Consider the following 19,228-nt stretch of genomic DNA (forward strand, 5'->3'; position numbering starts at 1 on the left):
GTGAATTTTCAGTTCACTGATAGGAGAGTAAACTTTAAAAAAAATCAGTTACAATATTTTTCAAAGGATACAATTCTTTAATTGTATATATTTCACAACATAATTCAACTCTTTCTTCAGTGAATCTAAGAAGTGACCATTGATCAGAAATTTTGATGTTAGATTAACAGGATAATCTCCCAATGGGTGGGACCAAGAAGATCACAGAACAATACAGCACAGAAACAGGCCCTTCGGCCCTTCTAGTCCATGTTTAACTATTGTTTTCCATAGTCCCACTGACCTATATCCCGTCCATAGCAATCCATAACCCTCGAATCCATGTACCTGCCCAAATTCTTCTTAGAAATCAAAATTGACAGTGGAAAAAAAAAGCAGAGGACACCCTCTCCCCACCTGAGAGGGGAAAGCAGAGGAGATGATCAGTGGGGACGGTGATCAAGGCGGTGGACCAGTGAGGGGGCTCTGCGGCTGGGGGACCAGAACATGTGGCGGGCTGCTGGAGACTCGAGGCAAGGAACCCGGGGGAGCTGTGAGACTGCCGGAGACTGGCCGAGGGGGCACCAGGTATCGGAAATGGGACGCGAGGAGGTACCGAGGGCGCTGAAGGGTTCCTGACCATGCCAAAGGTTTGGACCTGGAGCTCGGGTCGTCAATGGTTTGGACTGGACTGTGCGTGGCTGCCAAAGTGCTGGAGGGGAATCTACGGACACTTGGAGTCTCCTTTGCATCCCTCTCTCTGACTGCAAGTGCGAGTCTGAGTGGAAGAAGCACTTAGGCAATTCCTGCCAGTGGTGAATCTGTCTGCATGTAATATGACATCGTTTTATTACCATCATAATAAATTGAATCTTGAAATTGAGCCCGCATTCACCACTTCAGCCGACAGCTCGCTCCCCACTCCCACCTCTCTGTGTGAAGAAGTTCCCCCTAAACTTTTCCCCTCTCACCCTAAACCCATGTCCTCTGGTTTGTATCTAATCTACTGTCAGTGGAAAAAGCCCATCCCCATCAATTTTAAATGACTGTCAAATCTCCCCTTATTCTTCTACGCTCCAGAGAATAAAGTCTTAACCCGTTTAACCTTTCCCTGTAACTCAGTTCCTGAAATCCAAGCAACATCCTAGTAAATCCTCTCTGCCCTCTTTCCTGTAGTTCGGTGACCAAAACTGCACACGATCCTCCAAACTTTACCACAACATCCCAACTCTTATACTCAATACTTTTGATTTCTGGAGGCCAATAATAACAAAAGCTCTCTTCACAACCCTATTTACTTTTGACACCACTTTTAGGGAATTGTGTATCTGTATTTCCCGATCCCTCTGTTCCAACGCACTCCTCTGAGATGATGGAGGAGTTTCCCTTAGTCAAAAAAAGTCAGCTGGTACCTTCAAAGATCCAAAAGTAATGTTTGACAATTTTGAGGACTTCAGCCCGCTCATCTGAAAGGTTGATCCCAAACCCCTCAAGTACGTAGGATATCTCTTCGCGCACACCAGCTCGCATTTTCTGTAGGGTCGGGACAACGTTCACCACTAACAAAAGAGCGACCTATAGCAAGAGAAAGATCAAGATCCAATGAATCAGGTGGGGGAAGAAAAAGCAACCACTGATGTCGATTCAAACAAACAATTGCGTCCAAGAAATAAGCTATGGACAGTTGGCATTTCAGCATTAAATCCACCCAAGGCCTCAACCATGGCTGTGCTCTTAGCCCCCTGCTCTACTCACTGTACACCAATGACTGCTTGTCTTGGTACGACAACATCACCGTCCACAAATTCACTAATGATACCAAGGTAGCGCGTTGTTTAAGCAGGGGCAATATTGGAGGCAGATTGCACCAACAACCACCACCTCACACTCACTGTCACCAAATCCAAGGAGCTGATTGTTGACTTTGGGAAGGGAAAACCAGAGGCATTTGATCCAGTGATCGTCAGAGGTGGAGAGGGTGAAAAAAACCCCAAGTTCTTGGGAGTCACCATTGCAGAGGATCTTTCCGGGATCCAACACAGAACTGTTGTCGTGAAGAAAGCACGTCAGAGCCTCTACTTCCTCAGGAGTTTGCAGAGGTTTGGGATGACGCCAGAAACCCTGACAAATTTCTAGATCTGTGGTGGAAAGTGTGCTAACTGGCCGCATCACAGTCTGGCATGGGAACACCGATACCCCTGATAAAGGTAGTGGACACAGCACAGTGAGTGAGAACTGAATTAAAAACATCTGTTTACCTGTAAATACACTAAGAATTTTCTCAACATTCCCTGCTGAAATTTGGGGGAGGGGGGGTTGGAATGTCTTATTTGCCCATGGGTCTTGTATGCCTTTAAATACAGTAACTAAATCCAAAAGGCACAAGTGAGTGCACAAAGTAATAGACCACTAACACCAATGGCTCTACTGTAGCTTCGCAACTTTCGTATAGTTGACTACCAGGTTGGATTGGCAGTAAAGAAGGCGAATGTTATGTTGGCATTAATTTCAAAGAGGATTGTGTACAAGAATAAAGGTGTTGATGAGACTATGGTGAGACCTCATTTGGAGAACTGTGTGCAGTTTTGGGCCCCATATCTAGGTCGGAGAGGGTACAGAGGGTGTTTACCAGAATGATGGTTGAGAAGGATAACATAGGAGGAACACTTTGCGGCTCTTGGACTCTATTCATTAGAATACAGAAGAATGAGAGGGTATCTCTGAACCATTTTGAATAATTAATGGTTGGACAGAGTGGATGGAAATATGATGTTTCCCCTGTTGGGTGAATCCAGGACAAGAGGGCACGGTCTTAGAATTAAAATGTACCAATTTACAACAGAGATGAGGAGAAATTTCTTTTCCCAGAGGGTCGTGGATTTGTGGAAGTCATTGCTATATACAGCTGTGGAGGCAAGATAATTGGGGGAATTTAATAGGTATCTAATTAGTCAGGGTAAGGGGACAAGGCTGGAACTTGGAACTAGATGAGAGAACAATTTAGCTCAGGGAGGTTTTGCGGAGCAGACTCGATGGGCCAAATGGACTGCTTCTGTTCCATTATCTTGTGATTAAAAACTACAAGGCCGGGCTGGTTGAAATTCTCAGTTAACTTCCCAAACACGTACAAAGTGGATGAAGATGACTTGGAGGATCAAGGCATGGGCTTCCTCCGCGGGCTCCGGTTCCCTTGCTCGGGGGTTGTAAGTCAACTGGGCATAATTGGACGGCATGGGCTCGAGGGCCGAAAGGGCCTGTTGCTGTGCTGTATGTCTAAATTGAAAGACCATTGATATAACTACCTGATAGATGGTAATCAAAGCCACCGTCATGGACACAGTTAGTTTTGGTGGAATTCGGAATCCTGTATGGGGAATAAAGAAAGTGGTTAAAAAATTCTCCAGGCCAGGCATTCTCATCTTTTTCTTTTGGCTATTGGTCCCCCTTAGGACTCTTGTCAAAAAGAGTTTATAGGTCCCCTTCCCTGTGAAACACTCTAGTTGATTTCTCCTACCAACTACATATATTTAAAAAAATCGTGTTCTGTGAGGTGCAAAGAAAACAAGGCCATGTTACATACATGTGCTGTGGCCTCCAGGAGGGCCACTGGGCCCTTGTTGAGAATAGCTGCCCAAGGCAAAATATTTGGCAGATGGAATTGAATCCAGCCAACAGTCATGGTGGAAGCAGACACAGAACACAGGCCCTTCAGACCTCAATGTTGTGCCAGCCCCTGAATAAACCAACTCCACCATCATTCTAACCCTTCCCAAACTGCCATCACCCTTGATTTTCCCTTACATCCATGCGCCGATCCAAAGGTCTTTTAAACCAGCCATTCTCAACCTTTATTCGGCTATGGACCACCCGCCACCAAAGACTCTGCTCGAAGTTTATGGGCCCCCCTTCCCTGTGAAGCAGCCCAGTTTCGGTACTTCTTTCCAACCGACTACGTTAAAGAAGGTTAAAAGAAAATGTGGCAGCCCCCATTGGTGGAGGGGGGGGGGGGGCTTGTTGAGAGTGGCTGCTCAAGGCAAAATATTTGTTATTCTTCTCAAAAATGAACTCCCAGCTCTCAAGAAATAGGGTGCAATCAAAATATTCAAGTTGCAACACAGGCAGATGTTTTTTAAAAAAAAAAATCAGAATATACAACAGGACCAATGTCTTGGGTGAGATGGTATCACCACCGCTGTAAAAATTTGTCTTCCTCAGGGAGAGTAACACAACTTAGAGGCAAAGAACCTTGATCCACGGTTTCACCCAGCTCCAGGCAGAACATCCAACATTTCCTCCGGTTTAAAGCCAGTGGAAATGTCCTCATCACCCCTGAGGAGGGAGACAAACATTCAAACATTCCAAATGTGCTTCACCCTTCCAAAAGGAGAGCTGCGATGGGGGGGGGGGGGGGGGGAAAGAGGGATCCAAACGAACAGCAGGAGCAGATTTAACTACAACTGTACAAAAGAGACTGGAAATATACACGGCATGATTCAGAGGACAGATCCAAATGACCCAATGGCATTTTCATTTGATTCCAAGAGAGGAGAAGAGACCACTTAATACATTTCAATGATCTGTGGCTTTGTCCACGCAGAGATGAAGCAGTAATTAAAAACACCAAAGTCAGTAGACACCAGGGTTGAAGGAAAAACACGATGTTGGAGACACTCAGCTGGTCAAACAATGTAGCAAAGGTAACAACGTTTCAGGCTGGAGCCCTTCCTTGAAATGTTGGTTCTACATCTTTGTCTTTCCTGCACAAAGTTCACCGTTCGACCAGCTGAGTTTATCCAGCGTTGTGTTTTATGTGAAGCATACCTCTCGTTGGTATGTAGATCCAAGATCGCGTCAACTTCCCCATTTTTGACAAGAGACTTGGCCGATCTGCTCGGACACTAAAGGAGGTGGGTGGGATGAAAACGAAAAAAGACTCGCATTAAGGTTTTGGAATGACTTGATGGCTAATCTAAAACGTTAAAACCCATTGACTGTGATGGTGTGGATAATTTGAAAAGTATTCCCAAACCTGTTCTCAGATGGCCTTTTTCTCAGCAAGAGTTTCAAGTAATCTGTGTAGTAGTCTTCAGGTTGACACTGAATGTGGGATGGGAGGAAGAAGAGAATTTTGATAAGGGATAAATACCCAGAAGCATCACCCTAGTATTTACAACCCAACGGCTACATGTTCAAACCACATTTACTCTGTGGAGGCAACTGAACAAGTTGTCCTAACATGCCATCAAACTTCAGGTGACACCCTCTCATTGTGCTTTTCACAAGACAGGCCTGTAACAAACACTTGGCAACTCACCAGGCTGGCAGTGTCACTCCAAAGATATTTAACCCAGCTCTTCAACTAGCAACACCTCTCACCTTCCAGTCCTTCACCCACACAGTTTCCTCTCGACCAGCAAGATCCCAACTTCTTTTCATCAATAGACAACCTCAGTCAGAGCTCTTTCAAACAACACCAATCTAATACTGTGCTGTGTTCGTTTGGCTGCAAGGCTATTGTCCAGACCATCGCAGATGTTACTGCCCCCAGATCAAAAAGATTGCAGTAGTCTGTTCTTGCTGCTGCCGTCAGGAAAGAGGTGTCGGTGCCACAAGACTCGCACCACCAGGTTCAGGAACAGCTGCTCCCCCTCCACCATCGGACTCCTCAACCACAAACTCAATCAGGGGCTCATTTACGGACTCTTATTTTTGCACTTTATTGATGTTCTTTCTGTATTGCACAGTTCATTTACATTCTTGTTTGTTGGCAGCTTTTATTTGTTTACGCTGTGTACAGTTTATTCTCTGCACTAACATTAAATGGCCTGGTCCGCAGGAGAAAGGAATCTCAGGGTTGTATGTGATGTCATGCATGTACTCTGACAATAAATCTGAAATCTGAATGAAGCACATTCCTACATGAGCCAGGCCCGACTAAAATTTGTCTTTTTTTTCTGTCGACGTTTTCTGGGTTGACGAATATTGCCCCTTCATGAGAAGCCCCCAACCAATCCACCCTGCCCTCAGCGGACTGTTGACACTCACCCAATGGGAAGTCAGATTTCGTGACATCTCATTGTCCCTCAGTAACAGGATAGGATAAACGACACTCAGAAATCCCAGACACAGGAGCTGGGGGAGGCTTCTCAGCAAGGAATAATATTTGTACATCTGCATTGCAAAACAAGCAAAGGATTAAAAACTTCAATTAGTTGCAAAGAGCTCAAACCTCTGGGTCCTCCTTAGCGGTGGGGAACAATTCTGATGGATCTTCCTCGTTACTTTTTAAGGCCAGAGGGCAGACATGAAAGTGCTTTAGAACCAGAAAACTGCCAGCTTTGGCAGGAAAATCGGAACCTTCAGTCCAATAAGCGCTCACAACCAATCAGGAACATTGTGCAGACAAGGGCTCCCTGGCCAATGGGACTAAGCCTCAAGGCTTGTGCCTCCCCATGAAAGACAGGGTCACCAACAGTAAGGGGGGGGGGGAAATCAAACTGATTCTGCATGCTCAGAGTCTTTGAATTAAATATACAACTGAGTTGGGAGACGTACTCAAAAGTTATGGTTTATTTGACATACATATCAAAGAGATGAACATTTACCACACTCCCCCCATCATCACACAGCCATTTGTTGGAGCTTTCAGTGTCTCCTACTCGAAGAATTTATATGCAGTAAAACCCCTGTTATCTGGAATTCAAGAAATTTTTTTTCCAAATAAATAGGTTTAAAAATATTACAGATGTTTAAAAGTGGCACACCTTGCCGTTCACCAATCACACAACACGCCATCTAAGCATCCGGAAAACTCACTTTTCCGGCGTTTATCATTCCCCATAGGTGCCAGATACCGGGGGGGGGGGTTTACTGTAATGGTTTTGGAGGCAGTTCACCAGGTGGATTCCAAAAGTGGGGGCTTCGGTGAGAAGAGATCGAGAAGCCTGCGAATATTCTCACTGGAGTTTAGAAGGATGAGGGGGATCTTGTCAAAAGCAAGTGATGAAGGCATGGTGAAAGCAGGGTGGTCGTTTCCACCTGCTGGTGAGACAAGATCTAGGTGACATCGCTTCAAGATTTGAGGGCAGAGAGAGCTGATTTGCAAGATGAGCGGGATCTACTTTTCCCAGGGAGCAGTGAATCTGGAATTCACGGCCCAATGAAGCAGTCGCCGCATTGACACAGATTTTTGAATGGTAGGGGATTTAAAGATTATGACAAAGCAGGTTGGTAAGTGGAACAACCAGACCAGATGATTGTACTGAATGGTGGAGCAGATCTGATGGACGAGATGACCAACTTCTCCCAATTGTAGAAACACAATGCTGGAGAAACTCAGGTCAAATGGTCTCCTCTATGTAGCAAAGATAAAGATACCAATGCTTCAGGCTCAAGGTATGAAGAAAATGTAGGCAGGCGCTTGAACAAAATGGTGGTGGGGATGAGGGGAAGGAGCACAGTCCCACAGGCAGGAGGTAATAGGGGAGCAAGCAGGGGGAGGGGGTGGCTCTGTGAATGGAGGAAAGACGGGAGAACGGAGAGCAGGAGGAAAGACGGGAGAACGGAGAGCAGGAGGAAAGACGGGAGAACGGAGAGCAGGAGGAAAGACGGGAGAACGGAGAGCAGGAGGAAAGACGGGAGAACGGAGAGCAGGAGGAAAGACGGGAGAACGGAGAGCAGGAGGAAAGACGGGAGAACGGAGAGCAGGAGGAAAGACGGGAGAACGGAGAGCAGGAGGAAAGACGGGAGAACGGAGAGCAGGAGGAAAGACGGGAGAACGGAGAGCAGGAGGAAAGACGGGAGAACGGAGAGCAGGAGGAAAGACGGGAGAACGGAGAGCAGGAGGAAAGACGGGAGAACGGAGAGCAGGAGGAAAGACGGGAGAACGGAGAGCAGGAGGAAAGACGGGAGAACGGAGAGCAGGAGGAAAGACGGGAGAACGGAGAGCAGGAGGAAAGACGGGAGAACGGAGAGCAGGAGGAAAGACGGGAGAACGGAGAGCAGGAGGAAAGACGGGAGAACGGAGAGCAGGAGGAAAGACGGGAGAACGGAGAGCAGGAGGAAAGACGGGAGAACGGAGAGCAGGAGGAAAGACGGGAGAACGGAGAGCAGGAGGAAAGACGGGAGAACGGAGAGCAGGAGGAAAGACGGGAGAACGGAGAGCAGGAGGAAAGACGGGAGAACGGAGAGCAGGAGGAAAGACGGGAGAACGGAGAGCAGGAGGAAAGACGGGAGAACGGAGAGCAGGAGGAAAGACGGGAGAACGGAGAGCAGGAGGAAAGACGGGAGAACGGAGAGCAGGAGGAAAGACGGGAGAACGGAGAGCAGGAGGAAAGACGGGAGAACGGAGAGCAGGAGGAAAGACGGGAGAACGGAGAGCAGGAGGAAAGACGGGAGAACGGAGAGCAGGAGGAAAGACGGGAGAACGGAGAGCAGGAGGAAAGACGGGAGAACGGAGAGCAGGATAGCAGAAACCAGACCTTGATGTTGAAGCCATCCAGTTGGAGAATGCCCAGATGGGGAAAAATCAAGCGTCGCTCCATCAATTTATGGGTGGTCTTGGTGGGACAGTACACGAGGCCATGGACAGATGTGAGAGTGGGGCGTGGAACTGTTTTTCTTCTACTCCCGCTCCCAATTCTTGGGTTGCATTCTACATTGCAGGAGCCACTCTCAAAGTAATCTATAGGCTGTGGTTTTGTACGAGGAAGGATGTGAAAGCAGCTTTAGAAATGCAGGTGGTTTAATCCACACACAAAAAAAGGACTTGCAAGTGCTGGGAATATTAGTGATAAATACGTGCTTATGGCCCAAGAAGAGGTGGACATTCAGTGACGATCCGATCAAGAATTCAGTGCATTCTACGGAAATCAAGTCAGGTTGCAGATCAAGGACATTAGCTTGCTGGTTCTCAGCACTGATGTCAAACAAGTTATTTCTTCAGAGAAAAAAAAAGAACCATTGTCCTGGTATTAATACAAATCACCTCCGGCTGCAACGATAATCACACTGTTTATAAGTCCTTCAGGTTAGAACAAAATCTGATTAAAACTTAAGACAGTTGAATAAGCAGAAATAAATAATTACCTCCAGTGATAAAGGGCATTCAATTCTCTGCCAAATGAGAACACCACAGTGTAGCCAGGAAAGGAGGCTTCCGAACAAGTAACTCACTTTGTTTTTCATTGCTGCACATGCAATGAGGGGATAGTACATAACAGGATAGAAGAGCATTGCAATGATCTTCTTGTACTCTACGGGACAAGAAGAAAATCACAATCGTGGTTATATACAGTGCAGACCCCTTGGCTCATGATGTTGTGCTAACCTATACAAACCTACTCAACTGTGATGTTTCTTTTATTGCAATAAAGAAACTTGAGTTCTTTCAAAAACAACTAGATTTTATTAGCCAAAGAACTCTCTCAGGACCATGCGGAGGCATCCACCTCAAATCCTCCCCAAGCTGCAACCAAACAGTCTCCGACTCCCTCTAGTGGTCAGGAGGATCACTAGTACTCTCATCACGTTCCCTTTCCTTGAGGTGTTTAATTTAACATGACATACCAATACATACTGTATTCATTTCAATTTAGAATTCAACATAAACGTGAACCCGACATCAGCAACATAACCTTTTTAAGTGTGCAGTTCTTTATTTTTTAAAGGTTCAGCCTGTCAGGTGCTTTGATAACACATATGGATCTTTGTAATGCAGGTGGTTGTGTCAGCTCTGCTGGTCCACTACTGTCTAGCTCTGGTGGTCTTTCCTCTATTGCTGTGCAGGTTGGATCTTCTGCATTTGTCTGTTCCTGCAGTGGCCCTTGTGTTTTCAGGAGGATCTTTCGATTCTTTCTCAGTATTTGACCATCCTCTGTTCTGACAGTGTAGATCTTGGACTGACTTTTTCCAGAGCAGTAGCCTTTTTGTCCCAAGTGTTGGAATCTGAGTCTCACTGTGTAATGTTGTTCCAGTGGCCCTATGCTTCTTGCTGACTTGTCATAGTTTGCTTTTTGTCTCCATTACAGATGCTTTTGTTTCCATTCTTGTTTGGGTCTGCAGAGAAGGGAAGTGTGGTGCATAGCCTACATCCCATCAGAAGCTTCCCTTCCCTAACTCACACCCCTATCCCTTTATTATAAACTATGTGCCTGTCCAAGAGCCTTTTAAATGTCCCTTTTGCGCCAGCCTCCACCAGCACATTACAGGCACTTACTACTGTGTATAGATTAAAAAAAAACAGACCTCACATCTCCCCTAAACTTTCCTACCCTCACCTTAAACAGATGTCCTCCCGTATTTGTTACTCTCGTGCCAGGAGACACGGTCTGGCTGCCTGCCTTTCACACCCATTGCCACCTCTCATTCTTCTTCGCTCCAAAGAGAAAAGCCTTAGCCCTAACTTTGGTTCATAAGACACGTTCTCCAATCCAGACAACATCCTGGTAAATATCCCCTGCACCCTCTCCATAGGTACCTCACAGCTCTTGAACTCAATCCTCTGATTAATGAAGCCCAAGTATACCATAAGTCTTCTTATCTACCCTATCAACCTGCTTAGCAACTTTGAAAGAGCTACGGATTTGGACCCCAAAGTTCCTCCACTCTTTCATACTGTCAAGGAGCCCATCATGAACCCTGTCCTCTGCTTTCAAGTTTCACCTTTCAAAATGCATCACCTCACACTTACCCGGATTGAACGCCATCTACCACTCTGCATCCTGCCCATGTCCTGTTACAACAGGGCGTCCAATGGGAACTCCATTCATGGTCTATGTCTTTAATTATTCCAGCAAAGTTTGGGCACTTTTTACAGTGTAAAAAGGGAAAATTTATTGGCAGTTCCCCAAGTGCCTCTCGGAAAGGTGATGGGGGTCGGCATCGGATCAAGTCTAATGGGGGTGGGGGGAAGAGCACAAGCTGACATTCAAAGACACACTGGTGGGGGGGGGTGGGTGAGAGTGGGAGCAGATGACATACCAGCCATGAACCTTTTCTGTCTGTTGCCATCACACTCTCCCCCCCCCCCACGTAACAAACGCACGTGCTTACATTGCGTGGAGACAAGCGATGCTAGTGCTGTGGGCTTGGGGGGCGGGGCACAATACCTCATTTGGGAGGAGCAATTACCACGAATCCCCCCCCCCCCCGGGGCTGGCCGTGGGTGATGGTGAGCCATCTTTAGCTGCTGCAGTCTGTGGTGAGGGTGAATGATCTACACTTGTGAACCTGGAGTCTCACTCAGACCAGATCGAGGGCAGCAAACAAAATCAAATGCATTTTTAAACAAACCAGAGCTTTCTTGACCAGTATTGTATTATCTTTTTTTTAAAAAAATTCCACCACTCTTATAAACTTTGAACTCTGGAGATTAGCCATAAATTTAGTATGGACTGGAATTTGCCCTTTGTTGATAAGAAGAAGTTATCAAAACAAAGAGTTAAGGATCAACCTGGTTCCACTGTTTCAAGCTCAAACTTCTCCAGTCCTTCCTTTTCACTCTTAAAACCCCCCCCACCCCCAACCAGCAGTCTCTCCACCTCCCACCTAACACTTTATCACTTATTTGCCCCTTCCCAGTTGCTACCACCCTTTGATATAGTTGTCTCCTTCCACTGCCCCCCCCTTTCCCATTTTAATCTCAGTGAAGGGTCCCAACCTGACCCAGCCAAGTCCCCCAGCAGCTGATTGGTTGCTCAAGATTCCAGTTTCTTCAGTTTAATGGTCACAAAATACCTCATACAGGGGAGAAAGGGATCTTGGGTGAGCAGATCAACAGGTGATCTCCAACATTCAAACTGCTGTGTGAAGAGCATAATGGACAGAGTATAGGATTGCAATGAAAAGTCAGAACCAGGGACAGCACGATACGGTCATGGGGGACATTCAGGAGCCTGATGGCTGCAGGGAAGAAACGGCCTTCAAGCCCGTTGATGCGCGCTTTCACACGCTTGAAACTTTTCCGCATCAGGAGGTGGGGGAAGAGAGTGGATCTTGGGTGCGATGGGTCCCTTACTATCTTGGCATCTTTCCTCAGCAGAAGGAGGGGAGGCCAGTCAGGCCCGGGCGCCGGGGAGGCCCGTCGGTAGTTTGGATTTGTGGCTGCGGGGGCTATGGAAGTGCTGGAGGCGAATCTACGGACACTCAGTGACTCTGGAGGGACTCTCTGATTGCAAGTCCGACTGCAAGAGGCGCTTAGGCAATTCCTGCCAGTGGAGAATCTGCCTGCCTTGCAGCAGGCAAAAAGAAAATTAATGTAATAGGACACTGTTTTATTACACATTGATAAAAAATTGAATCTTACAATCTTCCTGTTCACGACCAACGACCATAATGGGAGTGGAACCCAAGTCTCTGAGGAAACCCGAGCCCTAATCCTGGAAGAAGTTTTAGACCTTGAAAAACCGGTTCACTTACCTTTTGTTTCCTTGGAGGATTCCAGTCCAATAGGCAAGGGATTACTGTCAATGACCACAGCACACAGGGTACAGAACAGCACTCCAAACACAGCAGCAGCAATGCCTCGGTTGCAGTCATTCTCCAGGAAACTAGCAGGGCTGCAAACAGAGCGTTTGACCCAGATTAAAGAATTAATACTGAATTCATTGAGTTTTAAAGAAAAAAAAGACAAATCAAATATTGTTAACAATTCTATTTTTGAAGGCAGTTACAGTTTGGACTATTGATCCCGTGAGGTTTTTTTTGGTTTTAAAATGTTAGTTTAGATATACAGCCCATGCCACACAGATACCCCAATTAACCTACAACCTCCGTACGTTTTGAAAGGTGAAACCCAGGTAGGTCTGAGGAGAACACACAAACTCCTCACAGACAGCACCGGATTGTTGGCCCTCCAACATGATTGGTAAGGGATAATGAAGAACGGTTCCCTGTTCTGAGACTCAAATAGACAATAGGAGCTGGAGTAGGCCCTTCGGCCCGTCGAGCCAGCACCGCCATTTTACGGATCATGGCTGATCACTACCATCAGTACCCCTTTCCAGCCTTAACCCCATAACCCTGAACTCCTTTGATGTTCCATCTATAGACATCTGGGTCAGCCATTCTCGACGGGGGCTGTACAGACGCTGGGAGAGAAGAATGGAAGAAACTAATTCTAATAAAGTAGAACACAAACGTAAAAACACAACACTGGAGAAGATCAGGTGAAGGGCTCAAGCCCAAAGTGTCGGTGATGTACCTTTATCTTTGCTATGCAAAGCGCTAGGGTTCTCCAACAACGGGTTTGTGTCTCGCAGAGAAAAGGGGCCATAAACTTTGAGCAGAGCTCCAAAGGGGCCCCATAGCCATGAAAGAGGTTGAGAATGGCTGATCAAGATCCTTTATAGGAACAGTCCAAAACAAACATTATGCAAAGGAAAGACTCATTGGGTTAAGAAAAAAAAAGACAAATGGTGACAGGTTTTAAGGAGCGGGGCGGGGGGGGGGGCAGGATTTAAGACTTGAGAGGTAAGTTGGGAATAGAAGCCTTGTGTAGCAAGTGGTCTGAATGAGGTTTAGTTACAAGAATCATTACAGTTTAAAAGTCACTGTATATGTGTGAAAAAGAAATAGTGTATATCATGGCTAATGTGATTTATGGTGTGAAAAAAAAAAGAATCATTACAGTTTATAGTCACTCATAACACTTTAAGGGGATTAACCCTATTTTTCTAACAAAAATCCCATTTTAATGAACATGGGGCAGCTTTACTGAATGAAATCACTGCAGATTATCAAACGTGAAGCCGTCGCAAAACAACGAATTTCGTGACAAGCCCACGTCAATAAATTTAGATTTTTAAACAGGAGCAGGAGGGGAAAAAAAAGTATTATTTTTGTACAATGAAATTAATAAGTTGTTCCTCACTTTGGGAGTTGAAGCAATTCCAGTTTACAGTTGGGAACTACGGCAGAAGTTGGTCAGGCATTGGTTCAAAGGAACAGAAGGTGGGCAGGCGTTGTTTGTTTAAACATTACAAGGTCTCAGTGCTCCCACTGCGCCAGGAGGGTGATACATTGGACACCAAATGTCAAGGGTCTGACCCCAAGAATTCCACAGTTTGGTTCAATCAGGGTTCAAGCCCTGACCCCAGGGGAGGGGGGACACTTAACTGCAAAAGTCCCGGAACTCCAGCACAGCATCCCTTGCACAGCCGTCTGCGTTTCACAAAGAGAGAGAGGAACACTAGCACGGCGACCTAGAAAAGAGAACAGAAGAAAGGACTAAACTGCTAATCCCCAACTCATCCAATAGTTCCCAAATGTGGAAGGAACCCGACAAGTCCCTTCAATCCAGTCAGGGCTCACCAGTTACGCTCGTGCTTCCAACAGTTGGAAGGATGTGGGCTCAAGCACACTCCAGAGGTGGAAGAAAATAAAAATCCAGGCTCATACCTCAAGCGCAACACTATCGGAAGCACCTCTTTTCAAACGTTAACAAAATGCCCAGTTAGCACAAAAATCCCACAGAGAGTCGAGTGAAACACAAAAGTCACCTCGACTTTGATGCTGCGATTGTAATCAGAAACACTGGAGAGACTCAGAATTTACTGTCATGGAATTCGGTGTTCTGCGGCAGTATCACAGAGCAAACATTCATATTATAACCATCTTACATTACAATAGTACACAAAAAGCAACTCAGCTGGTCCACAGGAGGTAAAGATATATCATGAACGTTTCGGGCCAAGCATCTATTAACACCATTTGTCTACTGGTCTGGACTCCTCTCCCTCCCCCTCACCTTGAATTCAGGTGCTCCTCTCTTTTCCCCCCTCCTCACTCATTCTTTAAGGAAGAAACCGTAGGTATTTTTATCTCTTGTTGACACTGTGAGTTCCTCCAGCATTTTGGTGTCCTGACTCCTGTGAGTTCCAGATATTGTTAAACAGGACTTAAATGAGGAAGGTGGGTGGGGGGTGGGATTTTCAAGGGACAAAAGCTAGAACTTTTCACCTTGAGCGGCCATTCTCAATGGGTCCCCGAAGGGGCCAGAGAGCATTTAAGTAAAAGCCCGGGACATCACAGGAAAAACCCTCTCCACCATCGAGAACATGTATGGGGAACGCTGCTGTCGGAGAGCAGCAGCAATTGTCAAGGATCCACACCCCCCAGCACACGCTCTGTTCTCGCTGCTGCCATCAGGAAAGAGGTATCAGTGCCACAAGGCTCGCCCACCATGTTCAGGAACAGCTGCTCCCCCTCCACCATCAGACTCCTCAATGACAAACTCAATCAGGGACTCATTTAAGGATTCCTTATTGATTTTCTTTGTGCAATACTGAGAGAACAAAGTTTGTTTACGTTCATCATCTGTTTGCAGTTCTGTGGGTTTACATGTTTACGCTATGTACAGTTTATTTCATGTTATCTATTAGTGGTAATTCTTCCAGGCCCGCAGGAAAATTAATCTCAGGATGGTATGTGATGTCACGTACGCACTCTGACAATAAATCTGGTTCTTTTCACCTCGTGTAATTAAAATAAAAAGGTTTTTCATGTAGACATATGGAAGAAAACCAAAACTTGGCTGCTTCACAGGGAAAGGGGCTCATAAACTTTGAGCAGAGTCCAAGGGTGGAAGGGGGGGTGGGGGGGGAAGATGCATAGCTGAATAAAGGTAGAGTATGGCTGGTCTAGAGGATGGATGAAGAATGGAATGCACTGTCGCAGAAGGTGGTGGAGGCACAGACTCTTGCATTTGAGTCTGTCCTGACAAGTATTTGAAATGTAAAGGCACAGGTGATGGGCCAAGAGCTGGTTAATGGGATCAGTAACGTGAGTACTTGACATAGTGTTGACAGGGTGGATCAAGAGGTCTGTTTCTGTCTTTTAGGACTTGAGAATAATTTGTACCTCGTGCCGACCTACAAGTCAAAACAGAGTCCTCAGTGTAGGAGCTTCCAGTGTTCAAATTACTGCTGTGTCGGTGACACCTCAATTGTTCATTCTGGGGGTGAAGGCTGCTTTGGGGATACTTTGAAACAAATTGGCAAAGATCTATAGAAATTGAAATAGAGGAAATCCTATCTTGTCTGCCAGTCATCCACATCTTCCAACAGCTATAGCTGATTCCATCTCCAGAGTTAAAAATTATCGACAAGGCAAAAGAGCAGATATAGGCCGTTTAGCCCATCATGTCTACCCCACCATTCAATCATTTTACATTTCACCCCCACTGCCAGCCTTCTCCCTATAACCTTTGATGCCCTGGCTAATCAAGAACCGAGATCTCTGCCTTAAATGCACCCAATGACCCAGCCTCCATAACCACCCATGGCAACAAATTCCAGAGATTCATCAACTTTTGGCTAACAAAATTCCTCTCTGTTCTCAGTGGATGCCCTTCCATCCTGAAGTTGTGCCCTCTTGTCCTCTACTCTCCCACCTTGAGAAACAATCTTTCTACATCAATTCTGTCCTTGCCTTGCCTGAGCCAGCACCAATCGTCACACAGAAAAGGGTTAAAACATTTGTGACCTCTTCTACACAGGACAGAAGTCTTTCAGAATTTAACTCTAGGTTCAACCGCTTGGAATCCATCTAGAAGACTGAGCTGCAAGCAAATTAATTCCTCTATCTAGGTATCAAACTGTTTTATCCCATGATCAAACATGATGACCCTGCACAACAACTATCAGGAGAGCGCGCGCGAGAGAGCGCGCGAGAGAGCGCGCGAGAGAGCGCGCGAGAGAGCGAGCGAGAGAGCGAGCGAGAGAGCGAGCGAGAGAGCGAGCGAGAGAGGACATTTTTGGGCCCCAAGCCCTTCTTCGGGGGAGAGGGGTGGATGAGTGGGAAAATAAAATCAGAAGAAGCAGCAGGACAGATCAAAAAGCCTCAGAATTCAAATAATGAGGGAGGAATCCAGACCGGGCGGGGGGGAGGGGTTGGGAAAGCAGGAGGTTTGGTTGTGGTGGGGGGGGGGGGGGGGTGGTTTAAAACCAAAGCCAGAGAAGTCGATATTAATGTCATCCAGAAGATGAGGTGTTGTTCCTTCATTTTGTGGGTGGTCTCAGTCTGGCAGTACATGAGAATGTGAACAGACATGTCTGCAAGGGAAATGGGATGGGGAACTGAAATGGGTGACCACTGGGAGATCCACACTATTGCAGCAGACTGAGCCGAGGTGCTCAACAAAGCGACCTCCCAGTCGGCATCCAGAATCTCTGATGTAGACCAGTTGAATTCCTCCACCATTTTGGTGTTTTTACTATGGCCTCAATAAGGTTCCACAGATAGCAATGGGACAAATTCAAGGGTTGGAGGGAGGATACACAGCATTTCCAATATAGAGTCATACGACTGCTGAGGAGCTGAGGGATGAAGCGCCTCATTTGACGATGCGGAATTCCCTCCGTAACTTGGAGCAGAGTCTGAGCTCACTATGGCAGCAAAACAAGTGGAGAGGGTCAGGAACTTCAAATTCCTGGGTCTCAACATCTCCAAGGATCTATCCTGGAGCCTCTAAATTGATGCAATTACAAGGGCGGCTCGCTAGCAGCCATACTTTGTGAAGTGTGAGGAGATTTGGTACGTCACTGAAAACTCTCAAAAACTTCGACAGGTGGATCGTGGAGAGCATTCTGGCTGGCGCCAACTCTCAGGACAAGGATAAACTCCAGAGGGTTGTTAACTCGGCCCTGCGACTTCACGGGCACCAGACTGCACTCCATCGAGGACATTTACATGAGGTGGTGCCTTAAAAAAAAGCAGCCTCCATCTGCAAAGACCCCCCCCCCAGGCCATGCCCTCTTCACTCTGCTACCATCAGGGTAAAGGTGCAGGAGCCTAAAGACCAGCACTCAGTGGCACAAGGACGGCTTCTTCCCACTGCCATCAGATTCCTGAATGATCAATGAACCACAGACACTGCCGTACTTTTCGTGCACTCTTATTTTAAGTTTTTAAAAAATCTATGGTAATGTTGTAAGATGGTTATAATATGAACGTTTGCCCTGTGACGCTGCTTCCAAAACCCGAATTTCACGACTTGTTCATGACAATAATTTCAGATTCTGAAATTGTGGTGTGATCACTTCAAGGGACCTTCCTGATTAAGCGCACACAACTTTCTTCCAGAAGCCCCCGAATCAACGCATCGATTGGCCAGCGGTTTCAAAAGACTGACCCATTTCTTCACTGGATCTGGACTCATGACAGCATTTCTGGACCTTACCGCCACAAGAGTGGATTTCCCTCCCCAGGCATATCGCTCACCAACCTCTCGCTAGAAAATAAACTTGAGAATCACCCCTTAAAAGTGCGGTAGAAAACTTACAGAAGCTCCTGCTGCACAGATATGAAACAAATCGACTTGGATAATGGGATTGCACGGTGTCAACCTTCAGAACAAAATGAAAGGAATGAATGAATGGAGAGCAATTCATCAAAGTAAATCTAATTCACAATAGAATCAAGAAGTAAACGTACGTCTCAGACAGGAAAGAGGAATCCAGATGATCATCGTCGATATACCAATCGGAATAATCCATATCGTCCATTTCAGCCAAGGAGGTGGTGGCCTTGCTGGGGTCCATTGTGTTTGTTGTCTCGCTAGTGTCAGGATACAAAGCAGTTTTGATTCTTGCTTTTGTACTTTAAAATTTAAGCACCCTGTTGCACCAAGCTCCTTGCACAGTAATCCAGATCAGTGGTGTGGAAGCATTCCACACCACACTAGTTTGCTTTGATGAATGGGCCTCCTGCTTGGATGCAATACCTCTGGGACAAGCTTCAAGACAGTTTACACTGGAAAGAGGGGGTGGGGGTGGAAAGAAAAGAAAGAGCCAGCCACAAATTTGGAGGAGCACCAAAAAAAAATAAAGGTTTCTCTTTTATAACCTTATTTGGCTGCATGAAATACCAAAAAAAAAGCACACTAACAAAACACCATTGTAAAGTCAACACAGCTGGTTACAGAGCAGAGGCTACTTCCAAAGCATTGAATTAAAAAGTTAAAAAAAAAGGATATAGATTGCAGCGTAGAATAGGCCCAAACCAAGTACATTAGGGCCAAAATTAAAATGCCATGATTCAGGAAGAAAAATAAACTTCTACAAAGCAGCAGTAGTTCTGAAATACAACTCCAATTGCTTTACTGGCGTCAGGATAAAGAAGTGGTCAGCTGGCGTTGAGACGTCAGCCCACCAGGGTTTAGTGCAAGCATTAGAATACATGCTGATAAAAAAATAGGGGCTGCACGGTTGGCACAACACTGTAGCCAAGCTGGAGAGACCGGGGTGCGGGG

General features: G+C 46.2%; 1 protein-coding gene across 2 annotated transcripts in view; it reads right to left on the reverse strand.

Annotated features, from left to right (window-relative positions):
- stra6 (signaling receptor and transporter of retinol STRA6) overlaps positions 1 to 18,696 on the reverse strand; it is a 31,499-nt gene extending 12,803 nt beyond the window's left edge. Inside the window, exons 1-10 of one of the 2 annotated variants that reach the window (XM_069902577.1) lie at positions 18,412 to 18,696; positions 18,260 to 18,323; positions 14,095 to 14,180; positions 12,397 to 12,536; positions 9,067 to 9,233; positions 6,025 to 6,150; positions 5,009 to 5,076; positions 4,801 to 4,877; positions 3,282 to 3,343; positions 1,392 to 1,554 (exon numbers count right to left, since the gene is read on the reverse strand). In XM_069902577.1, coding sequence (XP_069758678.1) covers positions 1,392 to 1,554; positions 3,282 to 3,343; positions 4,801 to 4,877; positions 5,009 to 5,076; positions 6,025 to 6,150; positions 9,067 to 9,233; positions 12,397 to 12,536; positions 14,095 to 14,180; positions 18,260 to 18,323; positions 18,412 to 18,518 — 1,060 coding nt within the window. In that variant the 5' untranslated portion in view covers positions 18,519 to 18,696. The remainder of the gene's footprint in view (positions 1 to 1,391; positions 1,555 to 3,281; positions 3,344 to 4,800; positions 4,878 to 5,008; positions 5,077 to 6,024; positions 6,151 to 9,066; positions 9,234 to 12,396; positions 12,537 to 14,094; positions 14,181 to 18,259; positions 18,324 to 18,411) is intronic. The other variant, XM_069902576.1, reaches the window with a different exon arrangement.
- Between the last annotated feature and the right edge of the window lie 532 nt (positions 18,697 to 19,228).

The sequence above is a fragment of the Narcine bancroftii genome, chromosome 11 (genome assembly GCF_036971445.1).
Source record: "Narcine bancroftii isolate sNarBan1 chromosome 11, sNarBan1.hap1, whole genome shotgun sequence".
NCBI classification, from domain to species: Eukaryota; Metazoa; Chordata; class Chondrichthyes; order Torpediniformes; family Narcinidae; genus Narcine; species Narcine bancroftii.